The sequence below is a fragment of the Diabrotica virgifera genome, chromosome 4, assembly GCF_917563875.1.
Source record: "Diabrotica virgifera virgifera chromosome 4, PGI_DIABVI_V3a".
Lineage (NCBI taxonomy): Eukaryota > Metazoa > Arthropoda > Insecta > Coleoptera > Chrysomelidae > Diabrotica > Diabrotica virgifera.
In genome coordinates this window covers 61,194,144-61,222,124 of record NC_065446.1, presented here as the reverse complement: position 1 = coordinate 61,222,124, position 27,981 = coordinate 61,194,144, and the positions used below count along the sequence as shown (strand labels likewise).

General features: G+C 30.3%; 2 protein-coding genes across 8 annotated transcripts in view; both read left to right on the top strand.

The window, feature by feature from the left end:
• On the top strand, positions 1-27,669 carry LOC126883524 (uncharacterized). Of its 3 annotated transcripts, XM_050649154.1 has the most exons (8): positions 1-22; positions 76-123; positions 6,593-6,790; positions 7,212-7,256; positions 7,421-7,465; positions 7,639-7,677; positions 18,187-18,348; positions 27,433-27,669. In XM_050649154.1, the coding sequence occupies exons 1-8, from the start codon at positions 16-18 to the stop codon at positions 27,465-27,467; spliced, it is 579 nt and encodes a 192-aa protein (XP_050505111.1). In that variant the 5' UTR covers positions 1-15; the 3' UTR covers positions 27,468-27,669. The 3 variants fall into 3 exon arrangements, with proteins under 3 accessions (XP_050505111.1, XP_050505113.1, XP_050505112.1); XM_050649156.1 differs by lacking the exon at positions 7,212-7,256; XM_050649155.1 differs by lacking the exon at positions 7,421-7,465.
• The window catches only part of LOC114338015 (probable chitinase 10), a 172,932-nt gene that overhangs the window by 36,536 nt on the left and 108,415 nt on the right, over positions 1-27,981 (top strand). The window lies entirely within an intron of this gene.

Genomic DNA, 27,981 nt, shown 5'->3' with positions numbered 1-27,981 from the left:
CGAAACTATAGGAATATGTTGCGTAAGTAACAAAAAAAAAATAGATACACCTTATCTTACTAGAAATCTTTGTAGGATTAAATGGTCCTATTGGATGGGCTCTTGCAGTTTTGATGCAGGGGGGTAAGTTAAATATTTATATTACACATGGTAAACAAATTTATTAAAACAAGTTTTTAATTATATTTTCATATTGTATACCTTAATAAACAAAATTTTAGAAATTTTACAATCGTAACCTTAGAATATTTTAATCATGCTATGATATTATTCAATAAAACTTGTATCAACACTACTTTGGTCTTCAACATTTTTCTAGATTATTAAGTTTGTGCGATGATCTGCTTAATTACTGTTCTGCCTTAGTTCTATAATTACAATTAACTTATCAAGACCTATATTCCTTACGATTACTTATTTTAAATTCCACGGAGTTCAAATTTTTTAAGTCTTTCTTTTCAACTTGTTCTTAAAAATTAAACTTAATCATTAAGTGCATACAATCAATGTTGTACATGACCTTATGAATATTTATTTTAAATTTTTCGGTATCCCAAATTTGGGCTCTGCCTTTCTCCACCTGTCTTTATGTACAATAAAAATTACTCGTTAAGCGTATGAAGTCAGGATCACGATGTTACTATTATAATTTTAACAGTATACAGTATAGTGCAAATGTTTGGAATAAACCAAATTATATGCAAATTTTATTTCGGAAGCCGGCGACTTTAATGGAAAGTCCTGAAACAAGTCGATTTTTATTTATAAATTACGATTTTTTGACCTATATATCGTACTTGTGACGTCATCCATCTGGGAGCTATGACGAAATCAATGATTTTTTTAATGGGAATAGGGGTCATGTGCTAGCTTTGGGAGGTTATTTTTAATTCTCTATTCGGTAATATAAACAATAACACAACTAATTATACAGGCAGTGAAAAACATTTTTTAAATTAAATTAATTGGCACAAAAAGAAGAATATTGTAATTTATTTATTTCAAGGTACATTCTACCACTTTCAGAAAACAGAAAAAATATTTATTTCACAAATGAACATTACTTTTCGCTTAAATTCAATGTTCAAATTTCCAAGAGGCAAAGTAGACCAATCAAGTTAGTAAAAAATAAGCCGTTTTTCTACATAATTGAAAAGACGAGTTTTGACAGTTGAAATGTGTAGTATGAGATATTACAAAACGGCTACCATCTTGGGATTCATCAATTATTTAGTGGAACATTTTTTAAATAAACAATCAAAACGTCAAACTTAGTTTTTTGCTCATAAATTAAAAACTTGTTTATTTAGAAATTTCACGTCCACAGGTAGCTTTTTAAAAAAAAAAAGATACATCGAATGAGATACACCAAATTAAAATCGGTTAATAAACAAAAAAGTTATTGCTTTACGGACGACAAAATCACTGTTTTTGAATATTGTTAATAACAATTTTATTGTTTATTAGAATATGTTTAAATATACCTAAACTTGAGGGCATTATAGTGTTTGAATGGTGTGCAAAAAATGGTCCAGATCTGTTAAGCAGTTTTTGCAAAATTTAATTTGTTTATAAAATTTTTTGAAAAACGAGCTAAGTTCTGAGGCTGGTCCAGTTAATATGGCTGAATGTATCTCAATAATCAGGGACTCATTTCCTTCGTTAAGATGTATACTAACAGCATATGAAAAAAAAAGTGAAAAAAATTACATGTACGTACATAAAATTATTTGTTAATAAATAGCAGTTTTTAAGCTTATAAATAATTAAAATAATTTCGTAGAAATTAGATCAAATTAAATGGCAGTAAAAAAATACTGAAAGCTGGTTAGAATACACAACTTATAAAAAAAAGTTTTTAGGTCCTACGACCCTTGGGGTCTGAGATAGCCCCTTTTTTTTGAAAAAATCACTGTTACGTTAATTAACAACACTAAGATCTGAAATTAACGAATCTTTTATAAGAAAAGTCAAAGTTTTTAACAAAGTTTTTTGCAAGAAAAAATGTTAAAAATTGTTTAAACAATATTGTTATAAAGAAAGAGAATTTTGCGTTTAGATTAAAGTAAAAAAAATGATGGGCGCAGCCGAATAAGAATAAATTCGCGGACTAGCATTCGCTAGCGCTAGACCGTTGCAGCCCATTTTTTTAACATTGACAGTATACCGGATTTGAAGCTTAATATTATATTTATATATTTTGGTAGAAACTTGAATTTTATGAAAATTATTATGTTGCACATTTATTTAATAAAATTATATTTTAAATAAATAAATTTAAAAAATAACAATATAAAGGCTACAAAGTCAAAATATTCAACAGAAATAAAGTTACGCGACCTTATAGACGAGTGGTACTCCCCCCAAAAAAAACGCTTATCACTCGAGATTTCAACCACGGTGTGGTGAAAGACTAATTTTGGTCTTACTTTATACTTTTGATGGTGCTGAAAACAAAAATTAGTTTTATTTTGAATTTTAGATGGGGAAACATTGTCAAAATCGCAATTTTACCCTAAAAATAAAAAAAATGAAATCACGTTTTTCTTAAAATTAAAAGTTACACCACTTTTTTCTATAACGCATTTTGTTCTCTGTACTCTAGATTTCACCTTAAAATTAATTAAACAGCTAAATTTCAAATTTTGTTACTCAACTTTTGCGAATAAACTTTGCAATTCAAGAATCTGCACCTTTTACTTCAAACAATTGATCACTTTCTTTATGGCAAGACAGAAATATTGAAGCAGGTCCCATTGTCTTCAGAAATTGAGAAATATATATATACTATAAAAATATCAGAAAAAAATATTACAATGGAACAGAGTTCTAGCAAATTAAACTCAAAAAAACGTGATTTTTTTTTTATTTTTAGGGTAAAGTTGTGATTTTGATAATGTTTCCCCACGTAAAATTCAAAACAACCCTAATTTTAGTTTTAAGCACCATAAAAAATATAAAGTATGACCAAAATTAGTATCAGTATCTCGAGAAATAAACATTTTTGGGGGGTGCCGCTCGTTTATAAAGTCACATAACATTTTTCCTATTGCATATTTTAAATTAAATTTTTTTGCAAAACTTCTTCATGAATTATATTTTATTTCTGTGTTAATTATAAACTAAAAAGTTTGTCACTCAACTTTTTTAAGTAAACATGAAACTAACGAAATCTGACGACAAAATGTTTAAAAATTAACAACTTCTCTTTTAACGTGTTGAGTCATTTTGGACAAATCTCATTTTTATTTAAATGCTTCAAAAATAACACAGTATAATTTTCAAAAGGAAATATTTACAGCGACCAAAAATAGAGTGCGTTAAAATTGAAAAATCATCAAAATTTATTTTTCGCATTTTTGCATAAAATTTTATTTTTGAACATGTTCCATTAATTCTAGAAAAAAATTAACTCCATATTCGGATTCAGAGACCTCGAAAACTTAAGGAATGACGAAAATTTGTCATTCACCTTAAAGTGGATTTTTGTGGTCGGGATAACGTAATTTTAATAGTTGCTGCCGCATGCCGGTCACCAACCGCGCCCACTATTCAGTCAGTCGACTACGCCCGCTATTTTTTACTTTAGTCGGAACGCAAAATACTCTGTGTTTATAACACTCCTATTTAAACAATTTTTAACATTTTTTCTTACTAAAAACTTTATTAAAATCTTTGACTTTTCTTATAAAAGATTGGTTAATTTCAGCTCTTAGTGTTGTTAATTAACGTAACAGTGATTTTTTCAATAAAAGGGGCTATCTCAGACCCCAAGGGTCGTAGGACCTAAATTTTTTTTTGAAACTTGTGTATTTTAATTAGCTTTCCGTATTTTTTATTGCCATTTAATTTGATCTAATTTCTACGAAATTATTGTAATTGTTTATAAGCTTAAAAACTGCTATTTATTAACAAATAATTTTGTGTACGTATATGTAATTTTTTTTACTTTTTTTTTCATAAACTGTTAGTATACATCTTAACGAAGGAAATGGGCCCCGGATTATTGAGATAAATTCAGCCATATTAACTGGACCAGCCTCAGAATTTAGCTCGTTTTTCAAAAAAATTTATAAACAAATTCAATTTTACGAAAACTATTTAACAGATCTGGACCATTTTTTGCACACCATTCAAACACCATAGTGCCCTTAATTTTGGGTATATTAAAACGTATGCTAACAAACAATAAAATTGTTATTAACTATATTCAAAAACAGTGATTTTATCATCCGTTTTGCAATAACTTTTTTGTTTATTAACCGATTTTTATTTAGTGTATCTCATTCGATGTATCTTTGTTTCTGAGAAAGTTACCTGTGGACGTCAAATTTCTAAATAAACAAGTTTTTAAGTTATGAGTAAAAACTAAGTTTGACGTTTTGATTGTTTATTTAAAAAATGTTCCACTAAAAAATTGATGAATCCAAAGATGGTAGTCTTTTTGTAATATCTAATACTACACATTTCAACTGTCAAACCTCGTCTTTTCCGTTATGCCTAGTAAAAACCTAACTAGATTGGCCTAAAGCGTTACAATTTGAACATTGAATTTAGAGAAAAGCAATATTTATTTTTTACATAAACATTTTTTTCTGTTTTCTGACAGCAGTAGAATGTATTTTGAATCAAATAAATTAGATGCGTTCTTCTTTTTTGTCAATTAATTTAATTAAAAAAAATTCGGTAGACCCCCTATAATTAATTATGCCCCCTTCGGTATAATAAATTATGTTAACGTGTATATTACTAAATGGATAATTAAATATCTTTTCAAGTGAGCTAGCACATTACCCCTATTCCTATTAAAAAAATTATCGATTGCGCCATAACGTCCAAATGGATGATGTCACTAGTACGATATATATGTCAAAAAATTATAATTTAAAAATAAAAATCGACCTGTTTCATAATTTTTTCTTAAAGTTGACGGCTCATGAAATAACGAATTTATTCCAGACATTTGCACCAAACTATATGTAACATCTCGAGGAAGTTTGTACTAATATCAAAAAGAAGTAGATCTCTTTTTAACAGTTTTAAATACAATGCTACTTAAACACTAAAATAATGTAACTAAAATCATGGATTCACTATTAAATGCTCTTGATAATCTCACTCCCAACAACGCTAAAATCATTGCAGGGTACATATGGAACATTTTAAAACTCAAAGCGTTTATCTTGAATGAATAGTTTTTCTCATATAAATTCCATTGTGCAATTCTATATTTACCGTTTATTTATATATATGTTTACATTTTTTTTTGTTTGTAATTTTTGTATCACTATTATTCGTCTCTTTGTAATGTAATTTTGTCATGTGTGTATTACTTATTTATTACCTATTTATTTTGTCATACTATCTCTGCATGTCACTATACGTATTTGTTCAAAAATTTTTATTATAGTATTGTCGAACAAACCTCTTGCTATGGACTTATTGTATTCCAAGAAGCAATAAATATTATTATTATTATTATTATTAAAATAATGTACAGCTGGTTCCAAAAAAACTGATACGACTCTTAAAGCGTATTTTGTAGAAAATTGAGCAGTGTATTTTAAAGAATAAATAATTATTATTTACATTCTGTCACTGTCACTGCCAAATCTTAAAATTGGTCACATAACTTATTCTGTTCAACGTCAAAAAATGGCTGTTTGTTTGTTTATTTTATTATTTGTCTGTCATAATAAATATAATATAATGTCAGATCAATTATACACTGCTCAAAATGATCAAATCTTACTGAGAGTCGTATCAGTTTTTTAGGAACCAGCTGTACCTACTGCTTAACTTACCTACCGAAAATGTTTTGAACTCAGTCTGAAACAAAAAAATTACTTTCAATACGGTGGTCAAAAGTTCAAAATATGTCATGTTAAGCTATCTGACTTATAAATAGCAGAATAGTAAATTACATTACTTATTTTTTGGTAGCAAACGGTACAAAACCAATGTCAAATTTATATAAGAATGACACAAATTTAACATAAGAGCAAAAGAATTTAATATGACCATCTCATCTCAGAAAACTAAAACAGTAATTAGTAATCAACAAAGAACCAATCAGATGCAAAATAAAAATTGATGGCATTTGTATTGAACAAGTAATTGAAATAAAATACCTTGGATTTACAGTGTTCAGTTATGAAAAACTAGAAAAACCAGTAAGAGATCAAGTACAAAAAGCAAATAAACTGGCAAGATGCCTTAATATGTAATACTATATGGCGAAACCGGCACAACAATGAAGTGAAGTCAAGAATTTATTTATTTTATTTTATTTATTTATTTAAATTTTTAAATATCTAAATTTACATTCAAGATGCAGTAGAAATAAACAAACCAAGACACGTTAAATGCTACTAGGAGGATTCCCGAATCATAACTTACGAATTTTATTTTGCATCAAAATGAAAATACATTTTCGCGCCACGTAATATTCATATCAGATCTTTTGTATAGCTGGAATATTGTATGCGCCACTGATTTTTACGGCGTTCAGCGGTTTTTGCTCTTGTATTATAATAAACACGTATTTTGTTGTAGATATTGTTTAGAAAAAAGTAATATATATTTTTTTCAGCTTTACTACCAGCTGTTATATTGGCTCAAACGGAAAACCCCAATGTATCTTGTGACAACGAATATGCTTATTATCCTGATCCAAACGATTGCAGCTCATTTTTTCAATGTATAAATGGCACCAAACAGCACATGGAGTGTGTTTCTCCACTCCTTTGGGATAACCACATACAAGGATGTGAAGAAGAGTCCGACTGTTGTATGTATATCAATAATACTTATTTATTTAATGAAACAATATGTAATTTTACGTGATATTTCAGTTTTTGTAAATTTCAGTTTTTTCTACTGATGCTTAATTATTGATTTTTTAATTTACAATTTTTATTAACAATTATCCACAATTTTACACTAAAATATGTATATTTTGACGTTTTGATTTGCGCTATGCAAATAGCGCACAATAAAAATTGAAATATTTTGTTCTGTTACTATACAAAACTGCTTTGAATATGTTATAAATTTTATCTGACTTATTCACTAATAACTATTACAATTTTTTTACTGTTATTACGTACTGTATTGTTTACACCCACCTTGCATAATAAAATAATGCATCATATAAAATATTTGTATTACTCCGTAAAAATACCGTATTAACATTGCTAATCCGTTTTCAGCACAAGTCATTTCAACAACTTCGGGTAATTCCGAATCAACTTCAAGTAAGTAAAAAACTTATAAGGTGATTGATACACCTGTGTTTAAGATGTAACATCCATCTTTGTCTAAGGTGTAATATCCACGTTACTTAACACAATCGTGGATTCTATAAAATGTTTGTATATGCATGCCAAAAATATATTATTATTTCTAAATTATTTTTTAGCACAAGTCATTTCAACAACTTTCGGTACTTCCGAACCAACTTCAAGTAAGTAAAAAACGTGTAAGGTGATTGTTACACCTTTGTCTAAGGTGTAACATTCGCCTTTGTCTAAGGTGTAACATTCATTTTTGTCTAAGGTGTAACGTCCACTTTACTTAGTACAATAATGTATTCTATAAAATGTTTGTAAATATTAATTTTATTAAATTATTTTTTAGCAAAACTCATTTCAACAACTCCCGGCGAAACAACTTCAAGTAAGTAAAAACTTAGTTCTTGTTTACATTTTTTTCTAACTTGTATTATCATCCTTACTTATACGCCAGGGACATAACGCAAAAATATACCATATTCGGGATACTTGAGCAGCCAGGTTTCAAATGGGTTTTTTGGGTACTATACATTGTGAGGCAGATAAAGGGCCTATTAGAAATATCTTAAAAACGAAAGGAAAGAGAATCATGAAAATTGGAAAACAGGAGTTTTGAGGTATAAACTATTTAATGAAAATATTTTGGTCTCTTTGCTACTTCCGGTTATACCGGAAGTTGTTTGTAAGTTCGTTTTTTTAATGGGACACCCTGTATATTTTTAGAGTATTGGTTTCTGCTCGATGTCTTCTTTCTAAAAAATGTAAGGTTTTGTAATAATATACAGGGTAGTTTAAAAAATAATTACGGTTTTTTAGAAATTTTGTAGCAAACTTCACACCCTGTATAATTGTACTCATTTGATACCAACAACTTCTTTTATGCTCAAGTGATTTATAATATTGTCTATTATTATCGAAACTCGGACTGAGTATTTTCTGAGTTTTCTTAAATGGAACATCCTGTATTTTTGTATTGTAATGAAATGATATTTCTGTGCTCTGTGCGTAAAGTGAGTAAGTCCAAAAATGGTCGAAATTAGCAAGTGCCCTATCTGTATGTTATAATTTGATATCTACATGTGTGTATAATTTGTCAAGTTTAATTCCATTCCTAAACTGAGATATTCATTTTACACAAATGAAAAACAATCAATACTAACTGTGTAAAACGTGTTATGTCCCGAACTTAGACATATCACTCTTTACACTAAACATTATTTAAGAAACAAGAAGACTCAGTGTGTTAAGTCTCACAATTTTGCGACTTAACACACTATACATTAATAAGTTATAGGTCTGGATCCCGCGTATGAAAAAAAAGTTGATAAATAGCAAGCTGAAAATTTGTTAATAGCTTAAGGGTGTCTAGTCGGACAAACTTTGATATATCGGAACACTGGAACAGGGGCAATTTTAATTGTGGAACAGGTTAAAAATTTGGAACGGTCAGACCACGAAAACGGCACATTTATTTTGTCCGACAGAACAAACTTAAACTCTCCGAACAGAGATTAAAGTCTCATGCAAAAATCAGACTGCTATTTATCACTAAATTGTCGTTTTAATGAGTGGAACATGTAGAATATGTCAAATAACAGGAATTATGACAGGTGATAAATATCAGTCTGATTTTTGCATGAGAGTTTAATCTCTGTTCGGCGAGTTTAAGTCTGTTCTGTCGGACAAAATAAATGTGCCGTTTTCGTGTTCTGACCGTTCCAAATTTTTAACCTGTTCCACAGTTAAAACTGCCCCTGTTCCAGTATTCCTATATATCAAAGTTTGTTCAACTAGACACCCTTAAGCTATTAACAAATTTTCAGCTTGCTATTAATCAACTTTTTTTTCATACGCGGGATCCAGACCTATTAGTTCGTTGACTCTCTGTAAGCCGCGCCTTTAAAGCTGATTTGTCTCTTTTACTAAAAGTATTTGAAGAAAGTCGGAGATACCTAAAAACTATTATTTAAAAGAAAAGATCATCTTCTTCAGGCATAATCCAACCAAATAATAGAGGAAATTTGAGAAAAATATTTATAACTGAAGAAGAAAGGAATGCAGTAAATCAATTTTTAATTGGATTTCCAGCTTATGAAAGACACTACTGAAGACAAGATTGTGGGAAAAATTTGTTTCTCCATATTTGACGATAGTGACACTATAATATGAAGAAAACAAGCGTACCCTATCTGAAAACAATTTAAAACCTCTAAGCTATATTAAGTTTTGTAAGGGGTTCCACAACTTAAATTTTGAAAATTAAAAAGCCTAAATTAGATACCTCTTCAAAATGTGATAGGCTAGACATGCAGCTTAAAATATGTTCTGAGAATGAAAACCAGGAGTTTTTAAAACAAAAAAATGACAACCTTGATAACGCGGAGTATTCCTATGAGTCTGAAAAGTTAAAGAAAGAAAATTCAACAGTTAACGATTCAACCTAAATTGTGACATTTGACATGCAGCAATGCCTTCCCACTCCACTCGTGCATAGATATGTAGCCTTCTACACACGCCAACTTTGAACTTTTAATCTAACACTGTACGACTGCAGTGATGGCACAACTTACTGTTACTTTTGGCATGAAGGTGTAGCTGGGAGAGGTGCAAATGAAGTTGGCTCATATGTATACAAATTTATTTCTAAAGCTTTAAAGCGAGTTGTGAAAAGTTTGATCATATAGGTACTCAGATACATGTGGTGGTCAAAACAAGAATACTCATGTAGCAGCTATGTGTATGATAGCCCTGCAAAATTATCCTAACTTGGAAGAGATTAATTTATAAATTTTTGGTAACTAGCCACACGAACATTGAGTGTGATACTACACACGTCCTTATGGAAAACAATAAAACAGCTTTTGCTGGACGTTCCACCATCCTCATGATTAGGCCGAACTTATTTATTCAAAGCACTGGTAAGAAACGCCCTTTCGTGGTGAAGGAGATGAATCAAGATAACTTCCTTGACTTTGCTAAGTTTATAAAAACCGACCTTCAGCAGCGAAAAAATAATTTTGTTAAAAACGAGTCTGGAATAATTTACTATAAGAATACCTTAGACCTTAATCAACCGTTTCAATGCATTAGTTTCAAAAGAAGAGACAAAGAAACCATTAGCAAAATGGACCTTGGTTTACATTACCCAGGACAAAATTATATACCCAAGAAGAAAAGAAATGACCTCTTCAACGTGCTTCCATACATTTCACCAGTATTTCACTAATTCTATAAAGAATATCCTCAAATGAAGCAAAGAATACCTACACTGATGACATTCCTGATGAAGCAAATTAAGAGATTGTGCAACTACATACTTGACAAAATAAGAAAGTAAATGTAAAAACCACGAAAAAAATGACAGTTTAAATATAAATAAATATGAAAATATATATTTAAAATGAAGAAAATAAGTAACGAAACAAACTGTCAGGAAGAAGGGAAAAATGTAAATATTAAATAATATCTAAAACTTAAAAAAAATTGATTTGTTTTCCGTATCAGTTTTTGTTTATTTTTGTATTATTTTACTTAACCCATTTAGCGCCAAAGGTGCGAAAACGCACCATTTTATTTTAGAATTTTTTTTTGACAATTCGTTAATTTTTTTTATATCTTTGTATTTTGCAAGCAACCAGAAGATATAGGTGTAAGTAAATTTAATTTTGTTTAATTTCCAAACTCATGCTTTCATCACAAAAATATTTTCTAAATGTCCGACATTTTCAATCCTTCGACACAACTTTATTTTTACTGTAGTAATTTTATTGGCATAACACTTTTGTGGTCAAATAAATTAAAACATTATTTTTTTAACCTATTTGTACACCAATTGTTATAAAAATACAAAAAAAATTTTCTGAGTCCTTAAATCTCGTGTTTGAAAATAATGGTTCGATAACGAACCATTGGCGGAAGTCGACATATAATCCTGTCTGATCAGGAATAAGTTCAAGGTGATGCACAGGCAGTAATTTGTTGTGACATTTCTTTATTATGTGTAAAAACACGTATCCACTATGCTTGCGCTCCGAGCTCCTGCAACTGCTCCACATAGTGGACACGTTTGGCGCTCCCGGACTGTGCAATTGTGCGCACTCTGCCTCGGCGCTTAAATCTGTGGCGGTTTATATGTAAGGGAGCGCATACCGTATCGATTGGAGCAGTTGCAGGGAGCGCGGAGCGCAAGAAGTTCGTGAAAATAGTGGATGGTTGGCGCTCTCGGACCATGCAACAGTGTGCGCTCCGCCACAACGGTCCAATAGGTGGTGGTTTATATGTAGAGGAGTCCAAGCATGTAGATGGAAGCAGTTGTAGGGAGCGCGGAGCGCAAGAGGTTTGTAAATAGTGAATGGTAGGCACTCCCGGACCGTGGAACAGTGCGCGCTCCGCCTTGGCGTTCCAATTTGTGTCGGTTTATATGTAGAGGAGCGCATACCGTATCGATTGGAGCAGTTGCAGGGAACGCGGAGTGCAAGAGGTTCGTGAACATAGTGGATGGTTGGCGCTCCCGGACCGTGCAACAGTGCGCCAACGACCGTGCGGCAGTGCCTCATGGTCCAGTATTACGAACGTAGTGGATATGTACCTTTAGAAAGACGGGTATTCTGGTATTCAGTCTTGTTATAAACTAGGGTGGGGGAGTAGGGGGGGAGGGGTGCTACATAAGGGAGGTTGTGTAGTGTTGTAGACAATATGTCGATTTGTCGAATTTATGCAACTGGCACAGTGCAAGATACAGGATTGGAAAATGTAAACTAGAAATATCTAAAATAATTTCTAAAAAAGATAAAGGGCCGTTCGACTTCGTTTTTGAGAAAGAAGCTGAAGAAGGTGTAGGCAATGTTTTAACCATACTATTTTTGTTATCAAAACTTCCAGGTCCATTTACACTCTAAATGTTTTGAGACTTTTCACAAAAAATAAAATTGTGTATTTCAATTTTTTATACCTCATTTCCGCCAAAGGTTCGAAAACGAACCATTTTGTTTTGTGACACCTGCCATTATCAAACTGTAAAACAATTTTTTTACGAATGTTTAAGTTTATTTTACTCTAATTAATCAAATATATTACATATTATCGCAGTATTTCTTTGCTTGGCGGTTAATGGGTTAATTTGTATTATTACTTACATAGTTTATGGTGAATAAACACAAGTTTTTGTCTTTTTAAATGTTTTTCTATTATTATATATTAAAACCTGCTATTTTGGTCTTAAAAATCCCCATAAATATTATTTTTTATGCTTTTTGTTATAGTTTGTGTTATGCGTTAAGCGTGTTAAGTTCATGATATTTGTGCAAATTGTGTTAGGTCCATGTAAGAAAAAGTTTATGATTGTTTTTTATAATACTTATATGGTTTGTTTATATTTTTTATTGATTATGTAATTGAGAGAAATAAATATTTAATTGATCAAAATAATTTAAAAGAAGTTTGAGGGGTACGCTCTTGTAAAAACTCCAAAAGTATAACTTAAACATATTATTTCAAACTTTAAACGCGTTTATCTCAAAACAGTGTTTTAGGACTTAACTCTCTTTACGCACTGAGCACAGATTTTATAGTACTTTTTTATTTCTTAAGCACTCCCTATACCCAGCTGCTTTTATTTGTAAGTTATTCGTAGTTCTTTAAGCCAAACATTAATTGCAACAAAAATTACGTAAAATGTTATTAGGTGTGCCGTGAAAATATTCAATCAGAAATAATTTTTTGAAAATAAACACATATTAATCTCGGCTGACCCTGAATTCAAAATACCTACGTAGTTAAAATTGTTGGTGTGTTTAATATTAAGAAAAACATACAATATTCTATCTAGATCGCTATGACTTTGACACTAATATTCTTAAATATTATACTATTTCTAAAGTTCCAGTTGCTAATCAGGTGCATTACTAATATGGATTTTTCTAATAAGGAACTGATTCAGATGTTTTTTTGTTCCAGGAGGGTATAACAAATAAAAATGTGCTACTAGCAATAAGAATTTATCATCAGCAATTCCATGATAGATGACAACCAAAAAGAGAAACTTTTCAAAATTTACTAGAGCATTTTCAACGAACTGGACATTTAGATTACGAGAAATCCGATCGAACAAAAATACTATTGTAAATGATTAAAACGAATTAAATGTTAGTGTCACTGAGAATCTGCATATTAGTAGGAACGTTCTCGTAATCTAAATGCCTAGTACATACGTCGAAACTGTTCTAGTAAACTTTGTAAAGTTTCTCTTCTTGGCTGTCGTCTATCAGAGAGTTGCAGATGATAAACTCTTATTGCTAGTAGTACATTTTTATACTCTGCTAGAATAAGAACTTTACTAATCAATTCCCCATTACAAAAATTTATATTAATAATGGAAACAAAGCAACTGGAACTATAAACATAATATTTAAGTCTAATGTTTAGTCAAGTTTAGTGTCAAAGCCCTAGCCAACAAGGTAGAATGAAAAGGAAGAAGAAGAAAATATAAACAAAAAATAGAAGAAGCAAATTATAGAACAAACACGAACATTCCAATACTTAGGAGTAGAATTAGAAGACAACTGAAGACATGAAACAGAAATTAATAATAGAATTCGAAAAACGATGAACCTATACCATACAATGAGCAATAAATTCATAAATAAAAAAGAAGTAACACGAAAAACAAAAATTAATGTGTCCAAGTCAATATATAGACCTGTATTAACCTTTGATTGCGAGTCATGGGTACTATCAGAACGACAAAAGAGTAAAATACAGGCAGTAGAAATGTAATACCTTAGACGAGCTCGAGGAGTTACCAAAAGGGATAGACTACGGAACACGCATATAAAAGAAGATTTGGAAAGAGAGTAAACGATAGAATTTATATAGAGAAGGCAACTCAGTTGGTGGGGTCATCTTGAGAGAACGGATCAGACAAAACTGGTGAAAGAAATTTGTCAGGTAAAAACGCAAAGAAGAAAGAAGAAAGGTAGACCAAGAAAAACAACGGATAGAACACTAGGCAAAATATTCGATAAAAGGGGAAAAACTTGGATATAAGCAAGGATGCTGGCCAGAAATAAGCAGGAATGGGTCAAATTTGTACATAATATAAATTTATAGCAGTTATTAGTTAAACTTAATATTAAGTTGTTTTTGTATTTTATTATACGCTGTGTCTAGGTACACGCTAACGTGTACGCAAATAAAAAAGTTAGGTACAGGCGAAACGTCATCAATTCAGTGACGTCAGTATTTAGCGTGAACTGTTACTGGTTTTCTGCATACACGCTAACTTGAGCCGCGTGTATGCTGTGGTAAGTATATACCGCGAGTGTCAGAGAGTCAGAGTGTTGGAATTTGTCTAATCGCGTTGTGTTCATATTTTAATATTGATTAATATAGAGTTTCTTATTTTTTATTTGTTTAGTGTTTTTTTTTTAATTAACTATGGAATATGGACAATTATTTAGTTCTTTTAATGAGTTTAACATTATTTGAAAACAGTATGAAAAAGAGCCAAAAATTCATGGTTAACGGTAGCAGAAGTATTAAGATAAAATATACAGGGCGATTGATTAGTGTGATAAAGCTCAGTAGACCCGCTATAGTAATAGATAGCAATAAAAGTTAATAATAAAAATTGTAGCAAACTTCGAGCTTCATATTACAAAATTAGTTAAAATGTTACAGGGTGTTCGATAACATAGTGGCAGACCAAGATTATGTTTTTTTAAATGGAACACCCTATATTTTATTTTATGTTCGAAATCTTCTTAACTTCCCCATCACAAAAATATAAGGTTTATTATGTTATATAGAGTATTTACAAAGTTATAACATATTTTCTATGAAAATCGTAACAAGTTCAATTCCCTGTATAAATAGAAATAATTACAACAGCATTGGTTTATAATTTATAAACTGGTATAATTAACTGTAGTAAACAAATCTTTAACATTATTTTGTACATTTCATGTCAACTAAAATTTATTTCGCTAACGTGAATATAATACTTTTATATACACATTGATTTATTACATTATTAGTGCAGTCACTGAAGGTTTTCACCTCCGATTTCGTTGAACCTCCATCGATTTTCATAAAAATTGGTGAGTAATTAGAGGATAACTCAAGGAATCAAGGTGACATGATGCCAACTTGCGCTTTTACCCTGTGGGTGGATGCCACCCCTTCTCGGTGGTGAAAATTATTTTATTAAAAATGATACCATAAGTCGATAGAGGGACAAATTATAAGCAAAATTTGTTATATGAAGTTATTAAAATAAATCAACCCTTTTTGAAATATTAACGACCAAAAATTTTGTTTTCGTAAAAAAATGCATGTTTTAAATCGGTTTTTCACGTATAAATCAAAAACTATAAGCTTTTAAAAAAAGTTATTATTACTGAAATTGAAGATAATAAAAAACTGAATACATTTCTCACATAACGAATTAAACTAATGTTAGTTCAAAGTGAGTTATTGGCAATTGAATGTGTATTTTTTTCGACGAGTACTCAAATCTAAGTATTCAAGCTTAAATAACGGGAAACGACGCAATGTATAAAATATTCCTGCTAAACATTTGGCAAAGTACTTCGGAATACCTATCAAATGAGCTTCAGGACAAGGTAATAGCGTCGAAATTAAGCAAGTTGTGATGAAAATTAAAGAACCGTTTCGAATTTTTTAGGAAAAAGTGAAAAATAAAACATACGCCATTTCCACAAAAATTAAAATTTATAGTAATCTTTACAAGAACTTCTTTATATTAGCATAAGTAATATTATCGATAATTTTGACTGGTTTAGAATGCATATTTTTGAAAAGAAGTCATAATTTTAAAAAATCATAATTTTTAAAATTATTGTAATTCTCACATTCTTTTGATAATAACTCCAAAAATACTCAATGTACGTAAAAAATTGTACACAATTAAACTGTAGATTTTTCTGTACCAAATATTCTACCTTCTTTACTATTTCTATAGGGTAAAGAATAACCGAGATAGAAACGTTTAAATCTTAAATTTTGCTGTGGGAACCATGCAATCGGGGCCATTTAACCTTTTTTTTTTTTTTAAAGTAAGAGGTTGAAAAGATTAGTTTCAACGTGGTTAAATAGCACTTAGAATTGGCTTTCAAACAGTTTTTAGATGAATCACATATCGTAAAAATCAACGGAGTTATTAAAAAAAACACCATTTTTTAGAAAAATTTTTAAAAGATAAATTTTGAAAAAATTTTGGAGCATAAATTTTAACGCTATCAACATGTTCGGGGGCTCATTTGATAGATATTTTTAAGTACTTTGACAAATTAATGTTTAATATGTTTATGTTATAAAATGCATCAATTTCCTGTTATTTCAGCTTGAATACTTAGAGTTTTTTACTCGCCGAAAAAAATATATATTCAATTACCTATTACTCACTTTTATTTAGGTTGAAAATTTACATTGTAAGGCTTTTCTAGTAAGGGGTTTATTTGATTTTTTATTAGCTTCAATTTTGGCAATAATAACTTTTTTGTAAAAACTTACAGTTTTTGAGTTATTGATGAAAAATCGGTTAAAAACATGCATTTTTCTCAAGAAAAATAAAATTTTTGATCTTTAATAACTCAAAAAGTTTTGATTTATTTTAATAACTTTATATAACAAATTTTGCTTAGAATTTGTCCCTCTATTGAATTATGGGGATATTTTCAATAAAATAATTTTCACCCTCGAGAAGGGGTGGCATCCACCCCCAGGGTAAAAGCGCAAGTTGGCACCATGTCACCTTTGTTCCTTGAGATATCCTCTAACCACTCACCAATTTTCATGCAAATCGATGGAGGTTCAACGAAATCGGAGGTAATAGCTCATATCCACCTTCAGTGACTCCAATAAGTTTGGAACATCTGAATAGTTCTGCTTCCCTTCTCCTCTCCTTAATAACAAATATTTTTCTATCAAACAATAAACATATCAAAATAGTGTGTACCAAAATATAAAGTCACTGCGTACGCTAAATAATGACGTCACTGGCTTGATGAAGTTTAATTCGCGTGTACCTTACTTTTTTATTTGCGTACACGTTAGCGTGTATCTAGACACAGCGTTTATTATAATGTTACATAATGTAATGTATTGTCGCCTTACACCACTATGTGGTAACAAGGTTTTTTGAAAATATATAAATAGTTTGTCATAATATGAAAGTTTAAATTCGGCGTTTTTAGGCATATTAGGAATGACCCATATTTATTGCAGAATCTCAAAAACGAAATTTCATATTATAGTTTTTGATGGTTGGCTATATCAATGGGAATTCCATTGTGATCGGTCAATGGAAGTGATAAAATTTACTGACCTCATGAGAATCGAGAGAAATAGCAAAAATCTTGCACCTTCTATTTATTAACAGCTTTATAGAAACTAACTTTATTTTTTGACTTTAAGACAAATTTTGGCTTTTGTTTATGGGGCATTCTGATCAAAAGATATCGTCAAGGTGATAGAAATGTTATTTAAAAAAAATATTTTGTATGATAATTAAACTAGCCGGTCGATTTAATCGCTGTTTCTGAGAGAACTTTTTTTTCTACGGCGCATATATTCTTGGTAAATCGATATATTCCGCATCCCTGTACGAGGGGTGGTTTTACGAAAAATCTCGAGGGTAGAACTGGCATACTTTTTTGTATCTTTTTTAAACCCTTATATTTAGCATTCTCGGCAAAATCAAGCATAATAGTAGTTTTGAATATTTAAGTGGCATTTTACCATTTTAAACTATTTTAAAATAAAACTGAAATTATGTATATTTAAAGAAATTTATACTTAGTTCTATTTTTATAATAATTTACCGACTAGCTAATAATACCACTAGCACAGTTTTTAACCTACATTTAAATTTTAGCGTCAACATGTAACGATAATGACTTAAAACCTGACCCCAAGAATTGCAAGAGTTTTTATTTTTGTGAAAATAACCAATGGTATGGCCCTCAGGACTGTCCTTCAGACCTATTTTGGAGTGACACCAAAAAAGGCTGTGTTAATTATACCGAATCAGACTGTGGTAAGTAACAATACTAATAAAAATATTTAAAATACTCTGGGCTAATTAGCAAAATGTAAGGGAAAGTTATTTACCAGCAATTTTATTGCTGAAATCGAACCTTATGATTGTATATATTAATAATATAGGTATGAAAAGATAGTGTATATAGTGTTCTACTTTTTTTATAAACAAAATGGCGCCCGAAAATCGTTTTTTTTTTTCAATTTTTGCTCTATAACTCCAAAGGTGTTAACTTTACACCAAAAACACTCAAATAAAAATTCACCGTAATTAAATTCTGCATAGGAAAAGGTTTCTCACTATTTACTTTGACGAAAATTTTTCCCGGAAAATGCGGGTTTTTCCAAAAAAAAATTAATATTCAACTGAAATTTTAGATAAGTAAAATTTAGATAACAATTGTTCATCAATAATTAAATTTCTTGGTAATAGAAAAGATCCTTTCATATAGATTATAATTCTAGAAGCCGATCGAAATTGGATGAACAGTTTAGCAACAATTAAATTGTTAATTAAAAATTTACGGTCACCATAATAACCACAATAATTATGATACATAAGAATAACTATAATGTTTGTCTAAAAGGACACTGTACCTATCTAATGCACTTTACGGAATTGAATTTGGATTATTAAAGCGGCCTCACGAATATTTTAAAATTATAAACAATTTTTTGGCTTATAAACAGATAGAATATCTCGGGAAATATTAAATTAAATTAAATCATGAAAACGGTAATGGAAAAAGCTACAGGACGCTTCTTCTAAAGGAAAAAGGTTTAATTGGAATGAGTGGTTCCTGAGATACAACCGGTCAAAGTTAACCGGCATTTATGGCAAAGATATAAAAAATAGGATCATATTTCTCAAACCATCACCATTTTATTTTTGTCGTCTTTCTCCACATCAAGGGAGCAATTTTCTTCATTCTTTTTTTGTCCCCAAGTAATTCGAGTGGAGCCATCTAACTAAGTAAAATTTAATAAAAAAATTTGGTCTTGGTAAAAGGTATATTATTTTAAAATTCTACTAACTAAAATTCCATCTATCTAAGTTTTTTCCATTTGTAGACATTTTTTAGATAAACTTACTTTTAACGTTAAAAACACATACAGGGTGAGTCATAACTATAGGGACATAGACTAAGGACAGGTTATTTGTACCAAAATATGGCTATTGGGCCAAATATGCCTTAGTAAAATGTTGCTGAGAAAAAAGTTACAGGGTGTTAAAGTTAATTTTTGTTTTTGGTTTTTTGCTAATAGTTTCCCAGTATATTTATAAATTGCTATCAAAATTGGCACAGAGGCATAATCTTAGACAGTAAATAGTATTTTATCTACAATTTTAGGTTTTGTCATAGAGGGCGCCACGTGGATCATTCCTGATGATCAAATTGAATCTAAACTTTTTCTGATGAAACTTTTTAGTAATTTTTATTAGAAAATATGACGCAAACATCATTTTTACGTAAAATTGGTACTCTTGTTTAAACATGATAGTTTCAACCGTTTTCGATAAAAACGCAGTCGAACTGCTTAGAGTCTTAAAAAAGGATTTCAAATATTATTTCATTTATGAAAAGTATGCTTTGGACTGTCAGATAATTGTTGTTGGTAAATGTCATTTGTTCAGAGTAAATTATTTTGATGTGACAGTGTAGTGTAGTGTTGCATTTTTTAAAAGTAATCATTACTTTCTTGATTGAAATGCCTCGTCACAATCAAATATACAGGGAAACTATTAGCAAAAAACGAAAAACAAAAATTAACTTTAACACCCTGTATCTTTTTTCTCAGCAACATTTTATTAAGGCATATTTGGCCCAATAGCCATATTTTGGTCCAAATTACCTGTCCTTAGTCTACGTCCCTATAGTTATGACTCACCCTGTATATTTTCATTTGAAAGGTGTATAGTTATGTCAATAATCTTTATTTAAACAAATTAAAAAATTTGTGTTATAATAAATAAATAAATTTATTATAGCAAAACAAAGGCAACTTTGACATTTAATAATGCCTTAGTTGGATTGCTCTAGGCGAGTTACTTGGGAACAAAAAAAGAATGAAGAAAATTGCTCCATGGGAACCCGAGAAAATCCATTACTGATTTTGAACTTTGGGATTACATTTTTTTCCAACCTAATTTTTGATTGGAATTTTGCTATTTTTGGCAATTTTCACTCGTAATATCGGTAGTTTTTATTATAATAATATCTGTTATGAGCATTTTAAAGATATGAAAATTGATGTGGAGAAAGAGGACAAAAATAAAATGGTGATGGTTTGAAAATTATGATCCTATTGTTTATATCTATTCCATAAATGCCGGTCAACTTTGACCGGTTTTATCTCAGGAACCACTCATCCCAATAAAACGTTTTTTCTTTTAACAGAGGTGTCCTGCAGTTTTTTTTTTCAGTACCGTTTTCATAATTTAATTTAATTTAATTTAATATTTCCTGAGATATTCTATTTGTTTATAAGCCAAAAAATTGTTTATAATTTTAAAATATTCCTGAGGTCGCTTAAATAGTTCAATTTCAATTCTGTAAAGTACATTAGATAGTTACAGTATTTTTTTAGGCAAAAATCATAGTTATTCTTATGTACCATAATTATTGTGGATATTATAGCGACCATAAATTATTAATTAAGAATTCAATTGTTGCTAAACTGTTTATTCAATTTCGATCTGCTTCTGTAATTATAATCTATACAAAAGAATATTTTATATTATTAAGTTATTTAATTATTGATGATTAATTACCTATCTAAAATTTTAGTAGAAAAATAAAAATTTTGTTGGAAAAACCCGCATTTTCTGGGGAAAATTTGCGTCAAAGTAAATTAGGAAAAACACGTCTCTATGTAGAATTTAATTACGGTGAATTTTATTAGAGTGTTTTTGGTGTAAAGTTAAAATATATGGAGTTATATAAATAAGTAGTACACTATCTGCGGACTTTGCATACCGATATTATTAATATATACAGTCATAAGATTCGATTCCAGCAATAAAATTGCTGGTAAATAACTTTTCCCAAAACGGCCTATTCTCCGATAATCTGTCCAGACTAAAATCATAATATACATATGATGTATATCATGATTAATATACATACAATAAAATCTTAATATTCAAATATATACATATGATGCGATAAGCCTAAGATGAATGTGATGAACAGTATATGATCGCATTGATTAAAACTAAGAATAAGGCAACACAAAAGTGATTGCAAAACAGAGAAAAATTCTTGTGCGGTAGCACACCTATGCTACAGAACAGACAACAAATTTTATTTATCAAATGTCAAGATTTGCGAAAATTATAACAAGAATAAGAGCAAAGTATTTCTCTAAATGTACCACTTAAAAAAGAACGAAAAGTAAATTAATCAAAAAACAGATACCTGCAAGCTAAACTACGTAAATATATTGCACTATTCTAAAATTTTAATAAGCGAAGAATATCTGATATTTGCTTCGATAATAAAACCCGTTGGCCCTAAAGACACATCGCACCTCCGTACAAATAGTGTCACAATTAAAAAAAAATAAAAGCTGTTTTATTGAACCAACAGTTTAATAAAACTACAAAATCTGTTCTCAAAAAGTATTACGTGTTACGTTTATAGTTCAAGTATTTGTCGTTAGATGATACTACAGTAATTATATGATTAACCAAAATCAACGGTGCACCGAACAAAAACAGTGTCAGGTGATTACTTTATTCAAAACAATCTGCGTATGTGCTCAAGAAAAGTGACACATTTATCACGTATTTATCATTCTTTTTGCAAATTTTTTGTTTATTGTTGTTAATTGTATTTAACCTTCTGCAACTAACATAGGCTTTCTGAACATTAAAGCTAATATCGGGTCTCAGAGACCGATATAAAAATATGTTTCCATTGACACACTTTCAAGCGTAGGATTGTGTTTACTCCCTGAAGGAGTCAAATGATACCTATTTTTAAATTATTAAACGTCTTTAATATTAGCAAAGTACAAAAGAAAATAAAACAATCACATTACATCTTATTTGTCAAAAACAACCACAATATTTCCATTGCTGTTTTCTTGTACCTAGGTTCACTTTTCATTCCTGACAATTGGGTTACTAAATTATCAGCACTTGTTTGCACGGTCTTTCGTTAATCTAAATATTTTTTTCATCGAGTAGATCATGGGTCCAACATGGGTCCAACATGGGTCCAACATGGGTCTCTGAGACAAGATTTGCCGATAATTTCATAATTAGTTGACACTGAAGACTCAAACTTCAACACTAAAAACAGGCATCTAAATCAGGCAGCTACGGATGGCGGCTAAGATTCATAACGAACGATTTGAATATAATCGAAAAAACTCTAATTGGTCGGTCTCACAGACCCAATGTTAGCCACGGAAGGTAAAAGTTACATCATTAAAAAATATAAGTCGGTTAACCAGATAATAATAATGATATTATATTCGGTATTGCAAGAGCCACTTTTGATAAATAATATTTAGGGCCGGTTGTTCGAACGCTAATCAACAATGATCATTATCACATATTTAATTACTGTCACCAACTGTCAATGTCAACTTTGATTCGGTTGCTGAAATCATAATTATTGATTACAATTATGAAATTACTTAATCAATTATGTTAATAATTGTTATGTTAATTGATTAACTAATCTTATAATTATAATCAATTATGTTTTAAGCAACCCAATAAAAGTTGACATTGGCAGTAATTAAATATTTGATAGTGATCATTGTTGATTAGCATTCGAACAACCGGCCCTTAGTCTACCCAATAATATGTATTATGTACATTATATGTTTGTGTGTGTTATATACAGGGTGTCTCTTAAGTTGCAAATATATTATGGAAAATTTTTTATTTTTAGTTTTACGAAAAAAGATATTTTCCACCAAAATTTCTGCATGGCCTAAAACCTATGATTCAACCATCAGATATCAAATTGTATCTATATTATACGAAATATGTCAAAAAATATAAATTTCGCTAAAAAGTAAAGTATCTTTATTTATTTCACAATATTGAAAATTGTTATTATAAAATGTTTTTTGGAATAAAAAAATTATGTTTTAATATGTGCAATTTTATCTTTTTAATAACAAAAAATATTTGAAGATTTTTCTCAAATTACGGATACCAACATAATTTTCATTAATAAATCTTTTATTTTTAATTTGACGAAGAAAAGTTATTCTTCATAAAAAGCTCTTCATGGTCTAAGATTTAAGATGCAACCATCATATTATATCAAACTTTATTAATTTTATACGAGGTATAAAAAAATATTAATTCAGATCCAGAGCAAAGTATCTGTTTACTTCACAACATTTAAAATAGAATGATACAATTGCACATTAAAACATAGTTTTTCTATACAACTTTTCAAAATAGCAATTTCTCATATTATGAATTTAAATACGTAAATAAACAAAGTTTTCGTTATGATAATGCTCGCATTTTCAGCTTGTTTTTAATATTATTAACAGAATTAATACACTATTTTGTGGAATTTCAAAAAACTTAAATAGTTTTTTTTATTATTTATTTATTTAAAAGTGTTTTGCAATCTGTTGAGTGTCAACAATAAACAAAAGTAATTACATTGACTAAGGACAAGAAAGATTTTACCCACTGGTAAAATCAAAGTAAAATTTTTATAAAGTTGTGTAGAAAATAATTACATTTTATAACTACTAACTAATTAGTTTAAAAGTTTATTCTAAATGGTAAATCCAATGGTTTGAACCTCTTTAACCTACTCTGTTCTTGGGAATTGTCCAGGAGGTTAAGTGCAAACTGGTTTTCATAATCCTCCAACTTGGCAATATATGCAGCGCTGTTTTGTGATGACTTCTTGTACCATATCCGTTTTAAGGTCTCAATGAATAATTTTGTTGTTGATGTACCAAGGTGCATTAGTGATGGTTCTGAGGGTTTTTGATTGGAAGCGTTGGATGATTTCGATGTTGGAGTGACTGGCTGTTCCCCATAGTTCCAACCCATATGTCCAGATTGGCATAAGTATTGCCTTATAGAGCAGCAATTTATTATCCAGAGATAGTCTTGATGAACGTCCCATTAACCAATACATATTTCGGAGTTGGAGACCTAGTTGCTTTCTCTTGGTCCAGATATATCTCCTCCATGTGAGGCTTCTGTCCAAATGAATACCAAGATATTTTACCTCGTTGGCTGATGGTAATTGGTGATTGTTTAAAGTTACAGGAGGACAAGTTCCTCTTCGTGTTGTAAATGTAACATGAATAGATTTTCCTTCATTGACTTTAATTTTCCTTTCCAAAAACCAAACGTGTACTCTGTCTAGATACGCTTAAAGAAGATGCGAGGCATAAATAGGGTATGTGTGTGAGGCTAGGATTGCAGTATCGTCGGCAAATGTTCCTAGCATCATTTCTTCTGTAGGTGGTCTCTCCTCTAGTGGTTCCTCAAGAGTTGGAGGTATATCTGCGGTAAACAAGAGATACAAGGTAGGTCCCAGCATGCTACCCTGTGGTACGCCATCTTTGATAGAATAGAGTTTGGAAATTGCATCTTGGTATTTAATAAAGTAACACCTACCTGACAAATATGACTCAAGAAGGATGTAAAAGCTGTGCAGTAATGTCCTTTTTAGCTTGTATAGGAGGCCTTTATGCCATACCTTGTCAAATACCTGCCTAACGTCAAGAAATGCCGCTGAACAGTACCTTTTGGCCTCAAAATCAGCATTTATATGTTTTACCACTCTCTGAACTTTTTCGATTGTTGACCGTGGTTGTGGGACCGAAATCCAAACTGGTGGTCTGGAATTAGATTTTTGATCCAGCGTTCGAGTTTTTTTACTAATAGTTTTTCGAAAACTTTAAACGTGATTGGCAAGAGGCTGATTGGCCTGTACGATGTAGTTTCCTCTTGAGGTTTCCCCGGTTTTAGAATGGTTATTATCTGAGACACTTTCCATTGATCAGGAAAGTAACCTCAGTTTAATATGGCATTGAATATTAACGTTATAAATTTTATGCATTTGATAGGTAATTCTTTCAACACTTTTCCACTGATCAAATCGTACCCTTGAGATTTTCTATCGTTTAAATTATTAATAGCTAAGAACTTCGGACGATTTAAATTTCGGAATAGGCAAACTCATTTGATATGGACTTTGTAGAAATGAGAATACGTCTACTTCCACAGGTGCATTCATTTCATTGGGAGTAAATACTTCGGAGAAATACTCTGCAAAACAACGTGCTTTCTCTTGTGCACTACGAGCCCATTCTTTGTCCGATTTTCTGATTGGAGGTGACGGTTTCTGGGGTTTTTTCAGTTTTCTCGTGGCTTTCCATAGCGAATAATCGCTATCTTTAATGAAATCTAAATTTTCCAAGTAGTACTGAAGTGATTGGTTTTTGAGATCTTCGAACAGCTTTTTTAATTCCCTTGATGCACTATTGAATCTACGCTTATCAGCAGGATCTCTGGTCTGTTGCCATCTTTTCCTCAATCTTCTCTTTAGCAAAATTTTTTCTTTGACAACTTGTGGGCAGTCATTTATTATCCATTTATTTTGTATTGTTGGTGTTGCTTGCCAGGCAGCTGATTACTAAAATAGTTATTATACTAATTTTAATAGTTTTTGAATTAAACCCGGAAAAGTTCTAGCACAAATTTTGAATGTCGTTTTCTCGATACTTTGCTTTTTTGACTTATGACACTGTTTAAGCGGAGGTGCGACATGCGAAAAAAAGGGACGACAGTGCAGCCTCGTACGTTAGTAGAACAACAGGTGTTTTTCCATAAAATTTGCTTCATAAAATAAAATATGATAAATATGATATATTGGTGATAATATTATGAAAGTTTTGTTTATACCAAATTTTAGGTAAATTTGTAGCATGTTCCTGATGAAATTAAAATAATAAATAAAATTAGACTCCTTTGAGTTTACAATACCAAAAGTAAAATACTCAGGAGAAAATTAATTTATTAGTTTTAAAATTTTTACAATTATTATAAATGGGTAGATATTTATTTATTAAGTTATGATCCTTAACCTTTAACTACACGCATCAAGCTATAACATAAGTACACGCGTGGCGTACTTTGTGCGCACAAGAGGATACACTTAAAACAGGGGTTTTGTTTTTTATTTGAGAAATACTTTTAGTTGTTTGTTATAAACCTTATTCAGCATCGGCGAATGCTTGAAGTTCCTTCTCAGTAAGTAAATTGGGATTTCTAACTGGAATATGATCCCTTGAAAAATAAAACAACTAATAAAAAAATTTTAAAAGTGATTTTTTACATGAAAAAAAGTATTTTTTATAAATAAAACTATATTTTATGCCATAATGACTAAAAAACCAATTGAAAGATGTACTTATATTACCAAATAGAATCGTGGCACATTTTGTACATCACCGGAAACAACAAATGATAAACTGATACCTAATTACGATCTTCTCAGAACGCCGATTTTATCGAAACTAAAATCAATTGTAAAGCACATTCCAGTAATAGGTTAAATAGGTAAACAAGGTCAAATATTAAATTTTTAAACCTATTTGCAGCAGAATTTTTATATCTGGCGTACAAAATACGCCAGCGCGTGTAGTTAAAGGTTAAGGGGGTAGGCGCAAAATTTCAGCCCAACTGCTTTTTAAATGCCTTCATTTTTTCGCGTCCTGAGAAAAATAATAAGATTTTTGAAAAATTTAAACTCAGAATGAAAGATTACGTCATTACAGAGGGCCGAAAGTCCCTGAAAACTTATATAATATTTATTTTAATAAGCTAGAGGGGTGAAAAAAAAATACTAAATTTAGTGTAATTTTTAATTTCAATTTAGGTTCTCGGTAATAATGTAATCTTTCATTCTGCGTTCAAATTTTTCGAAAATATTTATTAGTTTTCTCAGGATTAAAAAAAACGAAAAGCATTGGAGCCGAAATTTTGCGCATAAGCCCTTAGCAAATTTTAATGACGTAGAAAACTTGAAGTTAGCTTAACAAAATACTTCATTAATGAGAAATATTTTCTTTTAAGGTCAGACCACACCGGAGAATATAATATACTACTAAAATAAGTGAGGGAGCAACGAAGTAATATGAAAAAAATCAGGATTTTGTATGCAATATACTTGCAGATTAATTTTTTAGCCCAACAAACTTTGATTTATGTACTAATTGTCAATTAAAATGCTTCACTATAACAGATCATGTTCTTAAATTAATTTTGTAAAATATTTTATATACTTAATAAAACTCTTTAAATGAACTAAAAGCAATGAAGAATTTAGATGGCCGTCAAAGACTTTAGCTTCTCCTTACCTCCACCTAAAAAATCTAGTGCATAACTCTGACCTGGATGAACTTAACAATGATAAAGTTGTTTATTTTAGCTTTACCCATGCGTCATGATTCATTTTCAAAAAAGTTAAATCAAAACATAAAGTGAAACCTACGTCGATGTGTAGTATCATTGATATGTACTGTCGGTGGTAATAATTATCCTGTGGAAATGGCTATTATCCCGTGGACGTATTTTATAAAGTTATTTTGTTGAAGTGTTTAATATTTTTTCACTATTGAAGAG